The sequence below is a fragment of the Brassica napus genome, chromosome A2, assembly GCF_020379485.1.
Source record: "Brassica napus cultivar Da-Ae chromosome A2, Da-Ae, whole genome shotgun sequence".
Lineage (NCBI taxonomy): Eukaryota > Viridiplantae > Streptophyta > Magnoliopsida > Brassicales > Brassicaceae > Brassica > Brassica napus.
This window is the reverse complement of record NC_063435.1, coordinates 6,454,235-6,473,266: the sequence shown is the minus strand read 5'-3', so window position 1 is coordinate 6,473,266 and position 19,032 is coordinate 6,454,235. Positions and strand designations below refer to the sequence as shown.

General features: G+C 39.3%; 2 protein-coding genes and 1 pseudogene across 2 annotated transcripts; 2 read left to right on the top strand and 1 right to left on the bottom strand.

The window, feature by feature from the left end:
- Positions 1-8,963: 8,963 nt before the first annotated feature.
- Positions 8,964-13,060, top strand: LOC125588460 (annotated as a pseudogene).
- A 1,923-nt stretch (positions 13,061-14,983) lies between these two features.
- On the top strand, positions 14,984-15,674 carry LOC106419448 (arabinogalactan protein 22). The gene is made up of 2 exons (XM_013860237.3): positions 14,984-15,283; positions 15,376-15,674. Exons 1-2 carry the CDS (start codon positions 15,166-15,168, stop codon positions 15,447-15,449), a joined length of 192 nt encoding a protein of 63 aa, XP_013715691.1. The 5' UTR covers positions 14,984-15,165; the 3' UTR covers positions 15,450-15,674.
- A 232-nt stretch (positions 15,675-15,906) lies between these two features.
- Positions 15,907-17,446, bottom strand: LOC106419457 (late embryogenesis abundant protein 49-like). The gene is made up of 2 exons (XM_013860248.3): positions 17,153-17,446; positions 15,907-16,669 (listed from the first exon to the last, which is right to left on the bottom strand). The coding sequence occupies exons 1-2, from the start codon at positions 17,237-17,239 to the stop codon at positions 16,235-16,237; spliced, it is 522 nt and encodes a 173-aa protein (XP_013715702.2). The 5' UTR covers positions 17,240-17,446; the 3' UTR covers positions 15,907-16,234.
- Positions 17,447-19,032: the final 1,586 nt, after the last annotated feature.

Below are 19,032 nucleotides of genomic sequence, written 5' to 3'. Positions count from 1 at the left end.
TTCCATATTTCAAGATATGGAGGATGTAACCTAGAGTTAGACAACAATGACCTATAAAGGGACTCCTAAACCCTAGAATATTTTTTTTGCCAAAATGTGAATTTCATATTAATATGAGAAGAGTTTGTAACTATACAAAAGGGGTTTTAAACTAGGTCAAATTAGCCAAGGCAAAAAATAAACAAGGCTAAGTTGACAATAAAGAGATCAAGTGTTCTACTCATATCGTAACCAAAGCTGCATCAGAGGCTGAAAGCGTTTGAGCTTCCTTTTTCCTAGGAGGGTATCTCTGATGAAGCGATCAATCACCTTGAAAATAGCTGCTGGAGTTCGGGATTCTGAGTCATGAAGGCGCTTATTCCTCTCAGTCCAGATGCTTGAGATTGTAGCTTGTGAGACCAGCCTCTTAAGGGTTCTACTGGTGACAGGGTCGTTCAGTGCTATCCATTTTGCAAAAGCTATCCAAGTGTGGAATGCGCGATGAGAATACCCAAGTCTTCTCAGAACCAAGCCCCAAATTTCCTCACTGATTTCACATTGCAGGAATAAATGTGTTCTGGTTTCATCCACCCTGTTACAGAGACAGCAAGAAGGCGATATATTCAAATCCCACCTTATCAATCTTGCCTTGGTAGGGAGGCGATCTTGGTGAGCTACCCACGCCGTGAAAGCCTGACGGGGAACATGACCTTTGAACCAGATATTTCGAGTCCAATCTTTCTCCTCTTCCCTATTTCGAACCACGTTCCAAGTCTTACGAGTAGAGAAAGAGTTCAGCTCGGTTCCTTCAATTTCCCAGGCATAGGAGTCCTCTGTTGGGGAGAGAGCAGGAAGCAAGATAGTTGTGAGATGAGTCTGTAGCTCCTCTGCTGCTGGGGATCGAGCACCACGAAGAAGCCAGCCAGATTGAGTACAAGTTTCAGAGACGGTAGCGGAGATAGAGGTAGATAGTTCCCTTGGCCCCAAGTCACCAAATCTATGGATGAGAGGACCTAAAGGAGTCCAGTGATCAAACCAAAAGCTTATCCTATGACCATTCCCAATTTTAGCTCTTATGAATTGAGCTGCTAGGCCCCTCAACGATAGTAACGCTTTCCAAGTCGAGGATGTGGTTTTCTCTGCAACAAGGGACCAGAGGTTCTCTCCCTTCATCCGGTATTCTTTCACCCAGCTAGCCCAAAGGGAGTCATTTTTAGAGAATAGTTTCCAGATCAGCTTTAAACACAGAGTTTTATTCCAAAGACTGATGTCTCTTAAGCCCATGCCACCTTCACGCTTAGGGAGACAAACTGTTTGCCACGAAACTTTAGCAATGCATTTCTTCGTTTCAGTTCCACCCCATAAGAATTTAGAGCACATACTTTCAATTTTCTTTATGCATCCTTTAGGTAGAATGAAAGCAGACGTCCAAAAGTTTATTGATCCATAGATGACAGAGGATAGGAGCTGTCTCCTGCCAGCAAAGGAAAGCGCCTTAGCAGACCAGCAGTTGAAGTTTGAAGAGATCTTTTCCACCAGAGATCTGTAATCTGTTATCCTCAGCTTCCTATACATCAATGGCAGCCCAAGATACCGGATTGGCATTGAACCCATGTTGAATCCAAGCCTAGAGATGTCAAGAGTCTCTGCATCGTTCAGACCAGCGGTGAAGAGTTCAGTCTTTGCCCTATTCATTCTCAGCCCCGACCATAAAGCAAATTCCTCCATGGTGTCAGCGATACATTGTACAGAGCGGGATGTTCCATCAGTGAAAATCATTAGATCATCAGCAAAGGAGAGATGTGTGATCTGGAGAACAGCCGTGTTTGGATGGTATCCAATGGAACCATCTAAGTACTTCTGTTTTAGTTGCTGAGAGAATACTTCCAAAGCAAGGACAAATAGGTAAGGAGAGAGTGGATCACCTTGGCGGAGACCCCTTGTTCCTTTGAAGTAGCCACAAGACTCGCCGTTTATAGCCACTGAGAATTGAGTAGTTGTCAGGCATTTCTTGATAAGGTTTCTGAAAACTGGAGGGAAATCAAGTGCTTCCAGGGTATGGAGAATGAAGTCCCAATCAAGGGTATCAAATGCTTTTTGGAGATCAACCTTTAGCATGCAACGCTTTGAGATTTTTTTCCAGTTGTAACCCGAGACAAGTTCTGTGGCTAGAAGAACATTCTCAACTAGCAGACGACCTGGAACAAAAGCCGACTGGGAGCTCGAGATTAGGGCCGGCAAGTGCACCTTCAGTCTGTTGGCAAGGAGCTTTGAGGCCACTTTGTAGACTGTATTGCAGCAAGAGATAGGTCTGAACTCAGTAATCTTATTTGCATTGACCTTCTTAGGGACCAAAGTGATAAGGGTCGCATTCCATTGCTGTAAAAGCTCCCCTGTGTTCAAGAATTCTCTGACTGCACCTATCATGTCTCGGCCAACAGCTTTCCAATGTCCGATGAAGAACTCAGCAGGGTAACCATCCGGGCCAGGGGATTTATTCCTTGGAAGAGACATGAAAGCATCTTGGATGTCCATGTCGGTGAAGGGAGTCGATAGAGCAGTGATAGCATTCTGAGAGCATTTAACTTGCATGAGAGAAGCAATGTCCTCTGGCGTGGAGGTTGTTGGCGCGTTAGAACCACCAAGCAGCCGTTGGAAATACGCTACAGCATGCTGCTTAACTCCATCAAGAGTATCAATCACCGTGTCATCGTCATCAATGAGGAAGTGGATGTGGTTTTGATTCTGTCTGACCCTTATAACTCGGTGATAGAAGGTTGTGTTTGCGTCTCCATCCACTGTCCATTGGATCCGAGAACGTTGTCTGAGGAATTTGTCTTCAGCTCGAGCTAACTCAAACCATTTTGAATGGGCTTCCCGCTCTGCTTCATAGGTCGTAGAGCTTGGGTGAGTTAGAGACAGGTGATGGCATCGGGTGAGGTGATCAAAAGCTTCTTGGACTCGCTTCTCCAAATCCGAGTAGTTTTCTTTATGGAATGAACGAATAAGAGGCTTCAGGTGCTTTAGCTTCTTAGACACACAAAGCTGCTTTGAACCATGAAACGACAAAGAGTTCCACGTTGTTTTGATAAGCTCTGCAAAATCAGGGTGCAGGTTCAAGTGGGCAAAGAATCTGAAGGATCGCTTCTGTAGGGGTTTCAATTGATCAAAGAAAACACAACAAGGACTGTGATCAGACATTCCTGGTTCCCCAAAGACTGCAATAGATTCAGGAGACCGTTCCAACCACTCTTCATTACAAAGGACACGATCAAGCTTCTTGGAGACTGATGAGTTGGACCAGGTAAAAGTAGTACCACTGAACTAGAGATCAGAAAGAGAGCACCTTTGAAGGCATTCCCTGAAGTCTCGCATACCCTTGATGAGGTTGATTGATCAGCGCGGGAGTGTTCTGAGGGTGAGATGATCTCGTTGAAATCACCCGTAACAATCCAAGGAAGACCGCAAAGCTGAGGTAAGCAAGAAGTGGTTTCAAGCTCGCCCCATAATAGTCTTCGTTCTTTTCTGCAATTTGAACCGTAGACAAAAGACACTCCGAACTCACACGACTGAAATGGCAGCTTGACAAGACAGGTGATCATTTGGAGGGACTTAGATATTATTTTCATCTGCACTGAAGGTTTCCAGACGACCCAGAGCTTTCCAAGATCAGAAAACTCATAGTTCTCCTCAGAAACCCAACCAGGCAAGATGTTATTTATCGTAGAGACCGCATTAATCTGCTGTACATGAGTCTCAACGAGGCAACCAAAAGAAGGATTATATTTGCGAATCCATTTCCGAAAGCTACGCTGCTTTACAGAATTATTTATTCCTCTAACATTCCAAGAAAAAAAATCCATAAAAAGAGGGGGGGGGGGGGTTTGGAGGGTTTAAGAGCCTCCAGCCCTAGCTTTCAACTTCGCCCGCTTCTGATAGCGTTTGGAGAAGAACTCAATGAACTCATCACTGTCATCATCTGGATCATCTTCATCCGCTGAGAGAGACGAATCGGACGAGGAAGTAGAGCTAGGAAGCTGTTCAGGTAGCTTTCCATCAGCAGATAAGTCCACATATAGACTCCCGTTGCTCAAATCATGGTGGGTAGAGACCGTGTGATCACTTTGCTCACTAGAGGAGCGGACAACAGCTGAGTTCTTTTGAGTTCCTGTGCCCCTATAGTTTGAAGCCACAGTTTCGAAAGTCTCCACAGGTGTAGTTCCTTTCGTTTTCCGAACCGTCTTTGGCTGTCCCACAATTGGAAGCAAACTTTTTATAGGTGCCTTGCCCTTCTGTTTCCTGAGGTCAGGAGGGAGGTGGTTTGTTCTCGGGCAGGCAGCGGTAGCATGCTTCACCGAGTTGCAAGTTTCACAGGTTCGAGGAGCAGTTTTACACCGTGAAATGGTGTGCCCAAACTTCTTACAAAACTCACAGCGAGAGGGAAGCCATGGGCAAGAAACAGCTATTCTCCTTGTGTCACCTCCTTCGAACCGTGCGTTGACGAATTCCGGTAGAGGCTCACGAGGATCAATTACAGTATAAACTTTTGCAACCTCAATGTTAGTGAGGTTTTCTGTTGCAGGGTGTAAGCACACAGGATGCCCAACGAGCCCTGCAATCTCCTGAAGGGCGTCTTTGTTGAAGAACTGTAAAGGAACACCAGTTAGCTCAAGCCAGACCGGAACCATTTTCAACTCAGGTTTAATTTGTTGGATTCCCGGGGACCATTTGGCAACAAACATGGTTTGGCCATCGATTTGCCACAGGTTTTGGCTGAGGATGCGGCGCCGAGCATTGGGGCAGGGTACACGGAAAAGGTAAACGTTTCCGTCCATCTTGTTGACTGTTATGTCCCGTCTTTGACGACTCCAGATTCCATTCACGATAGCATGAACGGCTCCTCGAGCGGGGGCTTCTTCGTAGAACTGGCCCAGGATGAAACACTCCCAAGCTTTCTTGTTTTTCTCAACCACTGCATTCGGAATCGTTACACATTTCTCGCCAGACTCTAGTATGTAAGGAGTCTCCTTTGGAGAGAGTTTCACAGAGGCTTCTTTTACAAAGCCTTTCCAAAGGTCCGCCGGTGACTGTTGAGTCGCGATAGGAGGCGGAGCTTTATCTGTTGCGGTGGCTTTTCCAGTCTCCGTAGGAACCGAAGAATTGGTTGCGGAGCTAGGTACAGTAGGGTTTTCTGTAGCTAGGGTTTTAGATTTGGGGGTTTCGGTGTCCATGGCCAGAGAGGGGATAGCGACTTCCTGGGCAGGGATGGGGGTCTGAGTCGTCTGGGTAGGGGATTCTACCAGAGAGGAGACAGAGGTTTTCTTTGATTTAGCGGCTGAGGATGAATCAGGCGCCGATGAAGGTTTCTTTCTTGAGGAGGTGTTGGTCGCTCCAGTGGGGATACGACCCTCTTTTTGGGGTTTTCTTTTTTGCCATGAGGGCGGGTGGGAGCCGCCGCCGAGATCGGCGACGGTGAAGGAGAAACGAAAGGCTTCGCGTCTTGGGAGAGAAAAGAGTCAAGCGCGTGAGGCGCGTATCATTTCTTAAATTTTTTTAGGAAACTTCTCTACTCGCTCTCAGCAATAGAAGCATGCATCTAGAATAAGGGTTCACAAACGAATAGGTTGTACTCATGCATCATTCAATAAAATACTACTTTTATCTATTTTCTTTTTGTTTCCTGCTAAATTTTACATTAGAAGGAGGAGGAAGACTACGTGACGACCAAACGTGAATATATGTGAGCAATCCTTGGCCACCGCGGCTGACACTGAATTACGAGCCCAGATCGAAGCCTTACATAGGTAAGTCATCGAGATGAATTATGCTAGAGAAAACAACAAAACCCACTTCGCAAGTGACCCTGGAATCATCTCGAAAACCCTTATTGAGAAAGAGAAGATGGAAAGATACTCCAAGCAGTTCGAGTATAATATTTAGTTTTTTTCTATTGTCTATCTTTTTGTAAAAAATAATATTCCAAAATAATAATAATGGTAAATAAAAAAATTAAAATGGAAAAATAGATAAATTTAAAACTATAAAATAAGAAAACAAAGTCTATATAAAGTTATAGAACTTACTAGAAAAAAAACTTATATCATCACTTTCAAAAGTACTTTTAGGCCTAGACATTCATGTACCCGTTCAGGTTTGGATTGGGTATTTTGGTATAGAGGTCTAGAACCCGTTCGGTATTCTTACATATCGGGTTGGGTTCAGATATTTTTAGTTCGGGTTGAGTTATTTCAGGTCGGGTTCGGATATTTTTAGATTTTGACAAAACAAATCAAATTCTTTATTGCTAAAGTTTCTTGTACCTAAAATTTTACAATTAATTTCACTAGTTTAAAAAAATATAATAGGTCAGGCGATCAATCATGTGGAGAATCAACAGAAGATAACTGGTGCAGATGTCACGTGCTAGCCCCCCCCCCCCCCCGGTGTCCCACCCTTTTTTGTTGATGATAGCATTTTCTTCTACAAGGCGGAACCCCATAAATTTGATGAAGTAATGAAAGATGTTAGGATTTATGGAAAGATATCGGGCTAGTATATTACTTTTGAAAAGTCTGCTCTACTCTTTGGTAAGAGAGAGTCTGCGGGTATAAAACAAAAAAATCAAAACCTCTTTGGGAATTGATAATGAAGGAGGGATGGGATCCTACTTGGGAATTATGGAGGATATCAGTGGATCTAAATGTAAAATCTTTGCATTTTTAATAGATAGATTACAACATAGAGTTAATGGATGGTCTGCATAATGGTTATCGAGAGGAGTGAAGGAAATCCTGATAAAATCCATTGCATAGCCCTTTTGACCTATGTTATGTCCATCTTTATGGTTCATTGGATATTTGAAAAAAAAAATTGTGATTGCCATTGCTAGATTCTGGTGGAGCTCAAATCCATCTAAGAGAGGATGCATTGGGCAAAATGGGAGAAACTTTGTAATTAAAAATAGGAAGGTGGTTTTGGTTTCCGTATGATCCATGACTTTAATTTGGCTTTGCTAGCAAAACAGTTATGGCGTCTGAAACCATTTCAAAATTCTCTTCTTGCAAGGGTACTATAAGAGAAGTACTTCAGACTTAGTTCGCCTTTGCTATCAGGTGCTATTGATAGCCCATCTTATGTCTGGAAACGTTTATTGGCAGCAAGACCATTACTGGCGTTAGGGATCATACAGAGAATATCCATGGGTTCTAACTGTTTCGGCGAGGCCTGATAGACCGTGTGTTCCGGTAGTTCATCCCTGGATGATGGTGAGTTGTTTTATTAACGGAGAGCCTAAAGAGTGGGATGTGGAAATGTTGGAGAACCTTGAAGCCCCCAAATATATAACACTAGTTTGGAGTCTGACCGTAAGCCAATCCACTCGAGGTGATAAGTTATGTTGGAGCTATACAAAGAGTGAGAAATATATCGTAAAATCAGGATACTGGATGGCTAGGAATATCCTAAATGCTGAATTTTAGGTAATCATAACCGAGCCTAGCATTAAGATGTTTCAAGCATTTTCTTGGAAGATTAATGCTCCTCAGAAGATATGACATTTTATGGCAGATCATAATAGGTCATCTAGCGGTAAAATGGCATGTCGTCGCCAGGCCCGGCCCAGTGTAAATTGTTGCCTAAAGCAAAATTATAATTTGGCGCCCACTTTAGTCGAACCTTGCACCTTTAATCAAAGAAGAGGAGCACGACCGCTAGACTACAAGCAACTTCTGTTAAAAAATGATGCCCTTAAATACTTATTATAATTTGGCGCCTAAAACCCTAGCTTTACCAGCTTTAGGTCAGGGCCGACACTGGTCGTCGCATGTGATGTGATAATTACTGTCTCCAATGTGAGGAGTTACATGAATGGATAAACCATGCAATTTTTGAGTGTCCACTATATTTACAAACTTGAAAATTGTTATATGCACCATCTTGCTCATCGTTTTTTCCGATTTATATTGCTTACACTAATTTGGATTATCTTTTCTGACATAAAATGATATTGAAAATCCATTGTTGGATAAAGTTCCTTATCTATGGATAATATGGTATTTATGGAAAGCCAGAAACAATAAATGATTTAGGGGGATCACAAGAGATCCCCTAGGATTAGTAAGACATACATAGGGTGAATGTCATATATGGTTTGAAGCAAATGCACAAGCAATAGTGGATGTCAAATCCTTACATCATCCAATGACTGTTCAAGTCGTATGGTTGCAGAATATTTTCTTGATTGATGGATCATGGACTTTGAATCACATTTGAGTGGAAATTGATGGGTTTGGAAAGATTTTTCTCGACATGATCAACTTTGGGGGATAAAGAATCAAAGAATGTTTGTCTCATCACTTTATACAGAACTTGAAGCACTCTCGTGGGCTATAGCATGTATGTTACAATATTCAATATGTCAACATTTTGGAATAGATTACAACGACCTGATTTCGGTAATTCAATATCCGACATTATTGTTAAGCTTTTCAACATAATTGAAGGATTTAGTTGTTTTAAAGAAAGATTTCAAGATTGTCTATTATCCTCGAGATAAAAACAAGATGGTGGTTTCACTAGCTAAGATCACGTAATTTTTATAGAAAATTGATTTTTGTTGGTTGTTCTATTTCAGTGTAGTTTTTTTATACGAGTTTAAATAATGTAATAAATTTTTGATGTAAGAAACTACTAAAAATATATGAAAGCACTCCAAAATATAAAAAAAATAACCAAAAAAAATCCTAAGACAAAAATGTCTCCAATGCAGAATCTCAAATGTCAACAAATCCAGAAATTAAATTGCGTTTACTTCTCCCAGCAGTTTACAAACAATAATTACCTATCTTGCTCTCCGCGGCTGCAAAGGAAGTAAAGTTTGTCAGAGTATATGAACGTTTTCTTGGAACTAACTAACGGGTAAAAAAGCAATCAAAATTTTTAGCGTCGACGAGACAACTTCGAGAAAAATGAATTCAAAGAACAGATCTTACAAGAATGTCTGCTCATTGAACTTAAAATTGAGAACCTGTACAGTAACTCGTTTGTCTTGTTTCAGTTTAAACTCTAGAACGGTACACATGTTTGAATACAGTGAAAAAAGACTGATCATTTTTATGGGCTTCAAGTGAGTCCACTTAATACTTATACGATCCCGTGAATATTGAATAGAGTCAATCCTTAGTTTAGAAGAGAGATATGTCATATGTGTGACATGATGATCATCTTACGAAACCGCGTGTAGTTCGTATTCACAGTTGTCACACGTGACAAATCTAAACACCCGTGGACAATCTTCAGTCTGGGCCCTAGGAGAAAGTTAGCTAGTCTGGTGCCGTTTTTTTGTAACTTAGAGCATGAGCATCAACAGTTTCTCAAAACATTTCTGAACAATAAAAAAAATAAAAAGAATACAAAACAGGAAGGAAAGAGAGAGGGACGTCTCTTCTTCAAGGGACTATATGTGCGTGGGAAGAAACTTATTTTCTTGCTGTCAATTTATTAATGGCCATCATTTTTGTTATTGTCCAAAAATTATATGAGAAACTTTTTATGGTACCTCACCACTAATGATGCTCTTATCTCTAGGGGAAACAATAAGCTGATAGCTTAATCACAAATCTTGGTACAAAGATTGTTGCTCATTTTGGAAGAAAATCAGCAATGCCTACTAAACAGATAAACAAACAAGTGAGTTTTAAAGTAGATTGAGGGATATAAAAAAGGATACTAATATTGTGTTAATCTGAAACTGAGTACTAACTGTATTTTTTGTTCAATAAGTAACTTTACAAAATTTGAGATCTGAGAACGCAGAGAATTATTAAACCTCATTTAATAAACGTTATTTTTTTCTTGAGTTATTTTTGGTTGAATGGATTTCTTGTGTTCTTTTCTACACAAGTACAACTGTTAAAAATATATATTTTCAGAATAGTAATGAAATATCAGAAATTCTAGCTACCACAAAGTGACACCTCGCCTTCTTGAATAACACTATCTATATATTGAAGAAAACCAATGAATGATATCACATAATTTGAGTTCACTTTAGCACTTTTATGTATTTTAGCTCCAAACATATTGAAGACCATCAACTAAATAAACCAATACAAAATTGTGGCTTGACGAGTTTTTCCTTCGATTCACTAATTATGGATTTAGTTTTTAAAAGATTTCACTCTCTATTATTTCCCTCTCTTCTACTGTTTTATCTGCTTCTTTATTCTTTTTCTACGAATCCAACGTAGGTTTCAGAGGCCAAATTGGTCAGCGGGATCAGTAATTAATTTCGGGTTGCAAAATCCAACACAAAACCAAACCGAATCGATCAATACGGTGCGCTTTGCGCCGGCGCTTATAAAAAAAAGGCCACTTGATAACCTAAAAGATGGAGTGTGAGGCACGCTAAACTGCGGTGGTCGTCGTCATGGATACTAAGAGAGCGTTAACGGGGACGCGTTTCGCCGACCTCAAACCTCCCATATCTGACGATATCATCAAGGCTGCACCGACGGTTCAGGCTGAACTCTGTGCTGCTTGTTGGAGGGCGAGAGGTCAAAGCTGACATGAAGACTATCGAAGAAGGAGGAGGCAATCTCTTGATCGGCACCCCTGGAAGGCTTTCAGATATAATGCAACGGATGGATATTCTTGACTTCCGACATGTTGAGATTCTTATTTTAGACGAGGCAGATAGACTTTTGGATATGGGGTTCCAGAAGCAGGTGAATTACATTTATATCTCGCTAGCCAAAGCAACGTAGGACTGGCCTCTTTTCAGCATTCAGCTACATAGACAGAAGCTGTTGAAGAGCTGGCCAAGGCTGGGCTTAGGAACCCTGTCAGAGTTGAAGTTCGAGCGTCCGAATCATCTTCCTAGCAATTCACCCACTCGAAAACGCCTTCTGGTCTGCATCTTGAGGTATTGTAAGGTCAAATATATAAATTCGCAAATTATTGTTTTGTCATTTTACTCTTTATTTGGTTCTTTTGGTGAAGAAAAAAAAATTTTAGGTTCCAATATTCTAGTTTACCAGCTTATTTCTTTTTGTCTATTATGCAGTATTTGGTATGCGAAGCAGATAAAAAATCATCACAACTAGTGGATCTCCTGATTGAGAACAAAAACAAAAAGCTTATTAAACATTTCTCATAAAATTAAACATCTTTACAGATAGTATTAAGTACGTATATCTCTGCAGATACTTCATAACTTGTGCTTCGGTTAATTACTGGGGACTCGTACTTTCAAAAATTCCTACCCTGGATGTTAATATAATTTTAATCTTCCATATCTTCTCATTGCATGTTGTTCTGATGAAATTATTATACTTTACACATCAGAATGCTAGAGACAAGGCATTGGCTTTGTTTACAGAGGCAACAAGCGGTGTTCTTTTGTGCACAGATGTCGCTGCACGTGGACTTGATATTCCAGGCAGAGATTACGTAGTTCAGTATGATCCCCCACAAGACCCAAAAGTATTCATCCATAGGTTTGGCAGAACTGCAAGATTTGGAAGACAAGGGAGGTCTATTGTCTTTTTACTGCCCAAGGTTTAGCTTTATACTCTCTTGTGCCTTGTATTCTCCATACTTACACATTCAGGGCAAGAAAAGCTGATAATCTCACTTTTGTTAATGTCTAGGAGAAAGACTATGTAGAGTTTATGCGCTTAAGAAAGGTCCCTCTTCAAAAGAGAAAATGCTCTGAGAATTCTTCTGATGTCATCCCGATTGTAAGGAAAACCTCCATACCTCTCTCTCTCTCTCTCTCTCTCTGTGTCACAGGGTGGTTAGTATTTGCTATAATGTATTCAGATACGTTCAGTTGCCATGGAGGACCGGGGAGTGTGGGAGAAGGGAAAAACGGCATTTGTCTCCTTTATCCGTGCTTATAAGAAGCATGAGTGCTCTCACGTTTTCATATGGAGAGAGCTTGAAGTCGGAAAGTTAGCCATGGGATATGGCCTCTTGCATCTTCCTTCAATCTCTGAAGTTAAACAACATAGACTTTACAGTGATGGTTTTACACCTGTTGAAGGCATCAAGTTTCAGGACATAAAATTTAAGTAAGTCTTTCGCCATTTGGAACTTGTTATTCTATTGTTTTGTCAATGTTCATGAGTAAGCATTTCTCTAAAACATATTTTGTTTTTTGAATAAACGCAGGGACAAATCTCGGGAGAAACAAAGACAGCAAAACTTACAAGAAAGGAAAGAGAAACGGGAAGAAGAAGAAAAGAGAGGGAAAGGCAAGAAAAGCTCGAAAAATGCTTCTTCTACTAATGATTCCAACAAAGTCTCGAAAAGGAGAAAGTTAACAGGAAAGCAGAGACAAACCGTCCAAACAGCTGAGGATGAAGATTGAAGAAGAGATGGCTCTAGAGTATCTGTTACTGAGAAAACAGAAGAAATGGATTATTATAGAAGATGAATATTTAAAACGTACTGATTTGATCTTATAAGAAGCAAGAAACCTTTCAGGTTTTGATTAGTGCAGAGATGGGGACTATGCTTTAGTGTTTTTTAATAAGAGGAAAAGAAAAAAAGAGAGAATATTACTCTCGTGTTTTTGTTGTGGCTTTTTGAGTCTGAGTTGAGAGAATTAACTGAGATATTTTTCGTATTTGGCTTTAATATATTGTAAGCAAATTGGTCAAAAAGTTATGGAGAAATTAGCAAAAGGATTCGATTTCCTCTTTTCAATATTTTTTTTACACATCCCTGAGTAACTAAATAAATTTTGAATGACAAAATAATATTCGTTATTAGGAACTTAATCTCAACAAAGGCTTGTTTGCATACAAATTTCATGATCAGAGATCATTTCAGTGGGATTTGACCCAAAAAAAAAGATCATTTCAGTGGGTATAATTAACAAGTTGAGTTGATTGAGGCCAATAACGATTTTTCTTTTTCATTATTAAAATGAAAATAGAACAAATGCAGCAAATAACATCTCAAAAGAAATACTCTCTTCTCTTCTAAATCTTAAGCCAAGAACAATCTTTTAAAAACTTGTAACTGTGAATGATGAATTAGACTCAAATCCAACTAGTCTACTATATTTTGAGGTGGAATAAAGTAAGGAGCGTCGAATGGAGAAGTTGTGGCGACTAAGGGGTAACCATCCACCAGATGGACACCAGGAAATGAAGTAGAAGGGACACAGAAAGGTTAAGCCATTGAGAGGAACATGTCTTGAGTGTAGACTGCGTTTAATTCCTTCTTCGTCTAGCTTGTACACCATTAAAAATTCTGTTTTCATTTTAGCAACACCTTCCACGATCTCGGCTGTCTTCCTATACTGCTTAACCAAGAAAGTCTCACCGGTGGATGGTGACTCCACCAAGTGTTGGCTCATGCAGCACGACTGCACGAATCCATAAGCTCGTGTATGGGAGTGGGTAGCTTGGGAGGAAGGTTTTCAAATTGCACGCTCTGAAGCTTGAGCTTATCGTTAGGTTCGCGGAGATCCAATGAGCCGATGAGGTGGCCTCCAGATCCGGGAATACGAAACTTGTTGTCTTTCTTGGAAAACATGACACGGGAGGAGTCGAAGCAGGGGTTTTCGATCTTGATGTCGGTCCACTCTGGTTTACTCTTACCGGCTGGCTTGCAAAAGCTGAGCTGAGGTCCTAAGAACTTGACAGCCACAACACAGTCTTCATCATCCTCTGGAGAAGATGATGACATTGACATAGACACGTTGGTGACGATTTGGGTTTGGCAATGAGGCAGTGTCACAAGAGGAGGCAGAGGGATGCAAATGGGATCTTTATACAATGCATACGGGTTTAGATCTTCATCCGTCCTCCTTCAAACTGGCTACTCACCCATGAGATGCCCTGATCGTTACAATAGTATCAAAACAATCGTTATATACCAACTCCGCAGACACTTCTTTTGCAAATAAATGACGCCTAATTTTTCTGGATTGACATTGATAGTGCTGAGTGCTCCAAGGCGATCACCATGGGAAAACTCGTGTGGTTGACAAATTTAGCGCCAATGATGAAACAAGGAGGGGTTTGACGCAAGGAAGTTGAGAAGCCCTTAGGTCATCTCCAAACCAACTCCAAAACACTATTCTAGTGTAATTTTCACACTATTTTAGTGTAACCTCTCCAATTCAACACTAAAAATTACACCATTTTAGTGCAATACTATAGTGTTACACTAAAATAGTGTAACTTTTAGAGTTGGGTTGGAAAGGTTTAGTGTAAAAATCACACTAAAATAGTGTTTTGGAGTTGGGTTGGAGATGAAAAAAGTTTTAGTGTTGAAATCACACTAAAATGGTGTAATCTTGACAGTATAATAGTGTTTTGGGTTGGAGATGCTTAGCCAACTCATGTTTCCTCGAGAACCGGCTAAGAAACAGAGACATGAGTGTTCTATAATTCATGCTCCCTCAGTTCCTTAAAATTACATATTCTAGAGAAAAAAAATTGTTTCAAAAAGATCTATTTTTTATTTTTTCAATGTATGTTTTATTAATTAGTTGCTTATACTAATTTATTTTTTATTCGTTTAAAGTTATTAAAAAAAATAAACACAAAAAATTATGCAAATTTAATGTATTTTATTAAAATGTGTGAAAAATATAAAATATGGATCTTTTAGAAACGGATGAAGTTTTAATTTGTTATTATAAGGATATTATGGTATTCACGGGAATTAAAATCTTATTTTTCTAAAAATCTGCTAAAAATCTTATTGTGACAAATCTAAATTCAAAATGTCTCATTTTTCCAATTTTCCCCTTTTAATACAGTAAAAATATTCTTGAAACCGAAAATTGCAAAACGAGAAAGTATTGAGAGAAAGAAGCAGGCTGGAGAATATTCGTTTTATATGATCCTTCTCTAACACAGCTTAGAAACAGAGCATGATTAACCGTTTTTCCCGTTAATCTACAATTAATTAAAATAAATAAAAAAGACAACGCACCAACAACCAACGAGTGATTAGAGTTTAAGACAGAGAAGATGTGTGTCAGATAAGACCCAAGCTGTCCGGGCCCTACATTCCTTTAGGCATGTCTTTTTACTATTTAACCGAATCTTATTAGCTCTCTTGTTCTTTCACCAGTCGGCATTTTCTTGATTTTGGTGAGAGATTTCATTAAAAAAGAAAAAGACATTCCCTCGCCGGAATAATCACCGGAGATAAAGAAAAAGAATGGCGTCCCTGAAATTTCCTTTGGAGATTCTCGCCGTCTTCGTCATCATCTCCGTGATTCTCTTGCCGATTGCTCATGCACAATCACCTTCGCCAGCTCCAGCACCCACTAGCGATGGTATTATAATCTTCGATTAACATTTAGAATTTAAATAATCTTTAAGAAGAATTGGATTATTAATGTTTGTTTTTGATATTGGGATATGGCAGGAACATCGATAGATCAGGGGGTAGCGTATGTTCTAATGATGGTGGCTTTGGCGTTGACTTATTTCATTCATTGAACTTGATGGATCCTCCAGTTTTTTCTTCCTCCACAATGGTTTTGTTTCCTAGTGTTTGTGTTCTTAATCATTTTGGCCTTTCTTTATGTTGTTGGATTGACGTGAGATGCGTAGAAAGTCGAATGATAGTTAGGTTTTGGACATCATGCTTTGTTCTGTTTTTGTTGGTTGGATGATTCGTGTAACTTCTTATTCTTGTTTAATGGGAAAAACGTAATTTTAATATTTTTCAATCATGAGGTAATTATATAGTTACTGTTACCGAAAAGAAGAATAATGATGCAAGTCCATCAATTATTATTGACTCACTTCTTCCCCTCTAATTTAACAATGTACCATCTACCATCCTTCTCACTAGTTTACACAAGTCGTCTCAAACTCTCTTCGGGGGATCCCGTTTGTAAGTTTTTGTGACTATTCAAAGCCAGGGACCAAATGGAAAGAAAATAAATTGGAGACAAACATGGTTATTCTATCAATCACCATGCAACCGTTTAATAGAAAAAGAGTTGCACACCTACCTCTCTAAGATTCAGAACTGCAAATATCTTTACACTGGCAGATAGTTGCAATATCTTCACCCTAAAAATAGTTGTGAATATGCTTAAGTTTTGATGTCGCAGTTAGTTCATATGCTTAAGTTTTGATGTCTCAGTTCGTTGTTTATGGTAAAGATAGTTGTTGTGCGCTTTCCTATAGTTCATTTTGTGCAACAGAAGAGAGGCAATAAAAGTCATTAGACCATATATAATATGTAACCGTTATATAGATATTGCAAATTAATATCATAGAGAGGGACTGCGATTTAATCTATAAGCTGCAGTGACAGACTCAGCGACGCCTCCAGGAATAACATGGTTATAGGGAGGATGAGTGAGCTCAGCCTGAACCACTGCTTCCGCGTCTTCACTTGTTACTGATCTATCTCTTGTTATCTTCACATCAATCTCCGCGATAATATCGCGCAGATGAATCTTATTCTCATCTTCTTTACCTATCTTTTTGTTACGAGCAACCGCCTCATTTGCCACGGCTGTTATACTACCGCCGCTCTCTCCGGTAGCTCTAGCTTCCACCTCTTTTATGGCAGCTAAGTCTCTGGTTTCCACAGGCTTGTGGCCGACGTTAATGGATGCTGCTTTGAGAGCCTCCGTCAATCTCGCCGACCTCCCGATAAGGGCATTAGCCGCCGTGGAAATTTCTTCCGTGGGACCTACAAACTGTATCAATAGGTTTAGATCACATTTGATGTTACTAATGGAGTTTCTTAGGATGTGAATATAAGAAACCGTCTGTTAACTTTTAACTAAAAAGTTAAAAATCGGTTCTTATATCTTATTTAAGAATCGGTTCTTAACTTTTTTAGTTAAAAATTAAAAGACGGTTTTTTATATTCCGTTAAGAACTTCACCCTAAGAATTCCATTAATCATGCTCTAAGGTCGCAATTGTTTCACAAACCTATGTCTATATTCCACATCGGAATCGAACTAGCTAGGGGCTCAACACACAATAAGTACAAAGAACCCACCACTAGCCTATGACACATTGTTACAAGACCTATGTCTTGTTGGTCATAAGTTAGCTACCTTGGTTTCCTAATGGTTGTATCATTTGCTTCTTGTAAGTTCTAACACAAACGCGTTTATTCTTTTGGTTCGTTAGTAGAGCATACCCAATAACAAAAACCAATATCTATATTACCTGTCCACCGTGATTTGATTGAGAGACCCTAAAGTGCTCCTCTACAGAGATGTTGGTGAAATCAGCACCATCCTTTGATGCAGTCATGTTTTAAGTATTTGAACTCTGTTCTTGTTTTTTTCTTCCTCGTTTAAATAAGCCTCAACCTCACCAGATACACGTCAGTGTTAACAGTACACGTGTTCACATTTGGTGCGACAGTGACCTTCCATGCATCGGTGAGACCAACGCGGATGATGCTTTCGGCCATTTGGGCCTCACTGAACGACATTAAGCATTTACGTTTAACACATCGATGAAAAAAACTAACACGTGCATTTCCGGGCCTGGTGAGTCCCAACCCGTTTTCGAAAACTATTCATCCCTAGTTGAGAGGCATAGTGAAGATTGATGTAAGTATTGGCTCACTAATGGCCCATATATATTCCAAAACTATCCAGCCTAGTTTATTCAACTGAAGCAATATATAAAAAAGCTAAGAATCCAGAAGTTTATACTTTATAGTCCTGACTATCTTGTTTGAATGGGAAAAATATATGATTTCTTATGTGTATGACTTGCGTTCATAGCAAATTTTCTACAAGTTCCAAATATCCATTGTATATAACGCTTTAACGTATAGTCCTAAAACAAAGAACTGTTTTTGGCTACTTTTTGTGAAGTTTTTGGTTTTTGGTTTTTGGTTGTATTGATGTGAATTGTTTGTGATGTGAACAAAGGAGAGATCATGGGAGGATAAGAAGTCAAAGAGGGATGCATATAATGTGGCCTACGGTATAGCAAAAGTCATTTTCTTAACATCTCTTTTGTCTCTCTCTTTTGTTAAAAAAATATTTTTGTTCGCATCACTTTTCTCTACACGCTTAACGTTATAAATGGCTTCTTGTTTTTCTTTCTATATCTGCGTCCTCCCTTTTTTTCAATGTTGTAAACATGTTTTTCAACGTGATTGGACAAATAAACAATACCTATGGATTATGAAAGTATTGGTTTGACACTTTGTTTGTCCTGGTTCGCATTATGGGAAATATCACCCCGGGTTTCCTGTCAAAATATATCAACCCAATTTTTTTTTGTCTGGAAAGGTTTTTTTTGGGCAAATATTTTTCATATTTAGACTATACAATATTGTATAGTAAGATACTAAGATACTGAAATATAGTATATGAAATTATAAATTTATATGATATACCATCGAAATTTGAACAGCTAAACACTTAGGCTAGTTGACAAAACTCAAAAAGACATTTTTGTTATTAGAAATGATAATAGAATGAAGAACCATAACTTACAGTGTACAAGACTATGTAATTGATTGGGGGGGGGGGGGGGGGGGGGGGGGGGGTTGAATATAAGCACGTTGTCATTTTGTCAATCTGTCACTTCGCAAATAGAGAGTAATATCTGAATTTGGTGACTTCCATTCTCCCCCTATTCTACGATTGGAAACTGAAAAAAAATAAATACATATATATACAAGTGAAACTACGTTTAGGCAGACACCAAACAGTAATGAAAACTCGTTCAAGAAGATAAGAAATGATCGCTCGTGGATAGTTTATAAGGGGATAACCGAAATAATATAATTAGATATTCATTTTCAGATGTCGATTATAGATTAAAACGAAGAAGGGTTGGACCAAGTAATAATTATGAAATAGCCAAGTTGCTTCATAGTGATACGACAAAAGCTGATGAAACCGGTAGAAAGTGTTTTGCCACTTCTAAATAATTATTAGCAGATGGGTCACAATATATTCTTTCATATCTTTCTTCTTTTGTATTTTTTTGGGTAAAACAGTGTAAAGCTTGACGCAGACAGATAATTATTGTCATAACGGTTACAGGTCATCAAATAGCTTCTCTTAATCCAAAGTCTC

Bases quoted from the DNA above. Each gene is read 5' to 3' on its own strand.
- LOC106419448 (XM_013860237.3), top strand. From the start codon at position 15,166: ATGGCGTCCCTGAAATTTCCTTTGGAGATTCTCGCCGTCTTCGTCATC. The intron at 15,284-15,375 runs GTATTATAATCT...GGGATATGGCAG, and splicing joins TCCAGCACCCACTAGCGATG to GAACATCGATAGATCAGGGG.
- LOC106419457 (XM_013860248.3), bottom strand. From the start codon at position 17,239: ATGACTGCATCAAAGGATGGTGCTGATTTCACCAACATCTCTGTAGAG. The intron at 16,670-17,152 runs GTAATATAGATA...CTATTGATACAG, and splicing joins AATCAAATCACGGTGGACAG to TTTGTAGGTCCCACGGAAGA.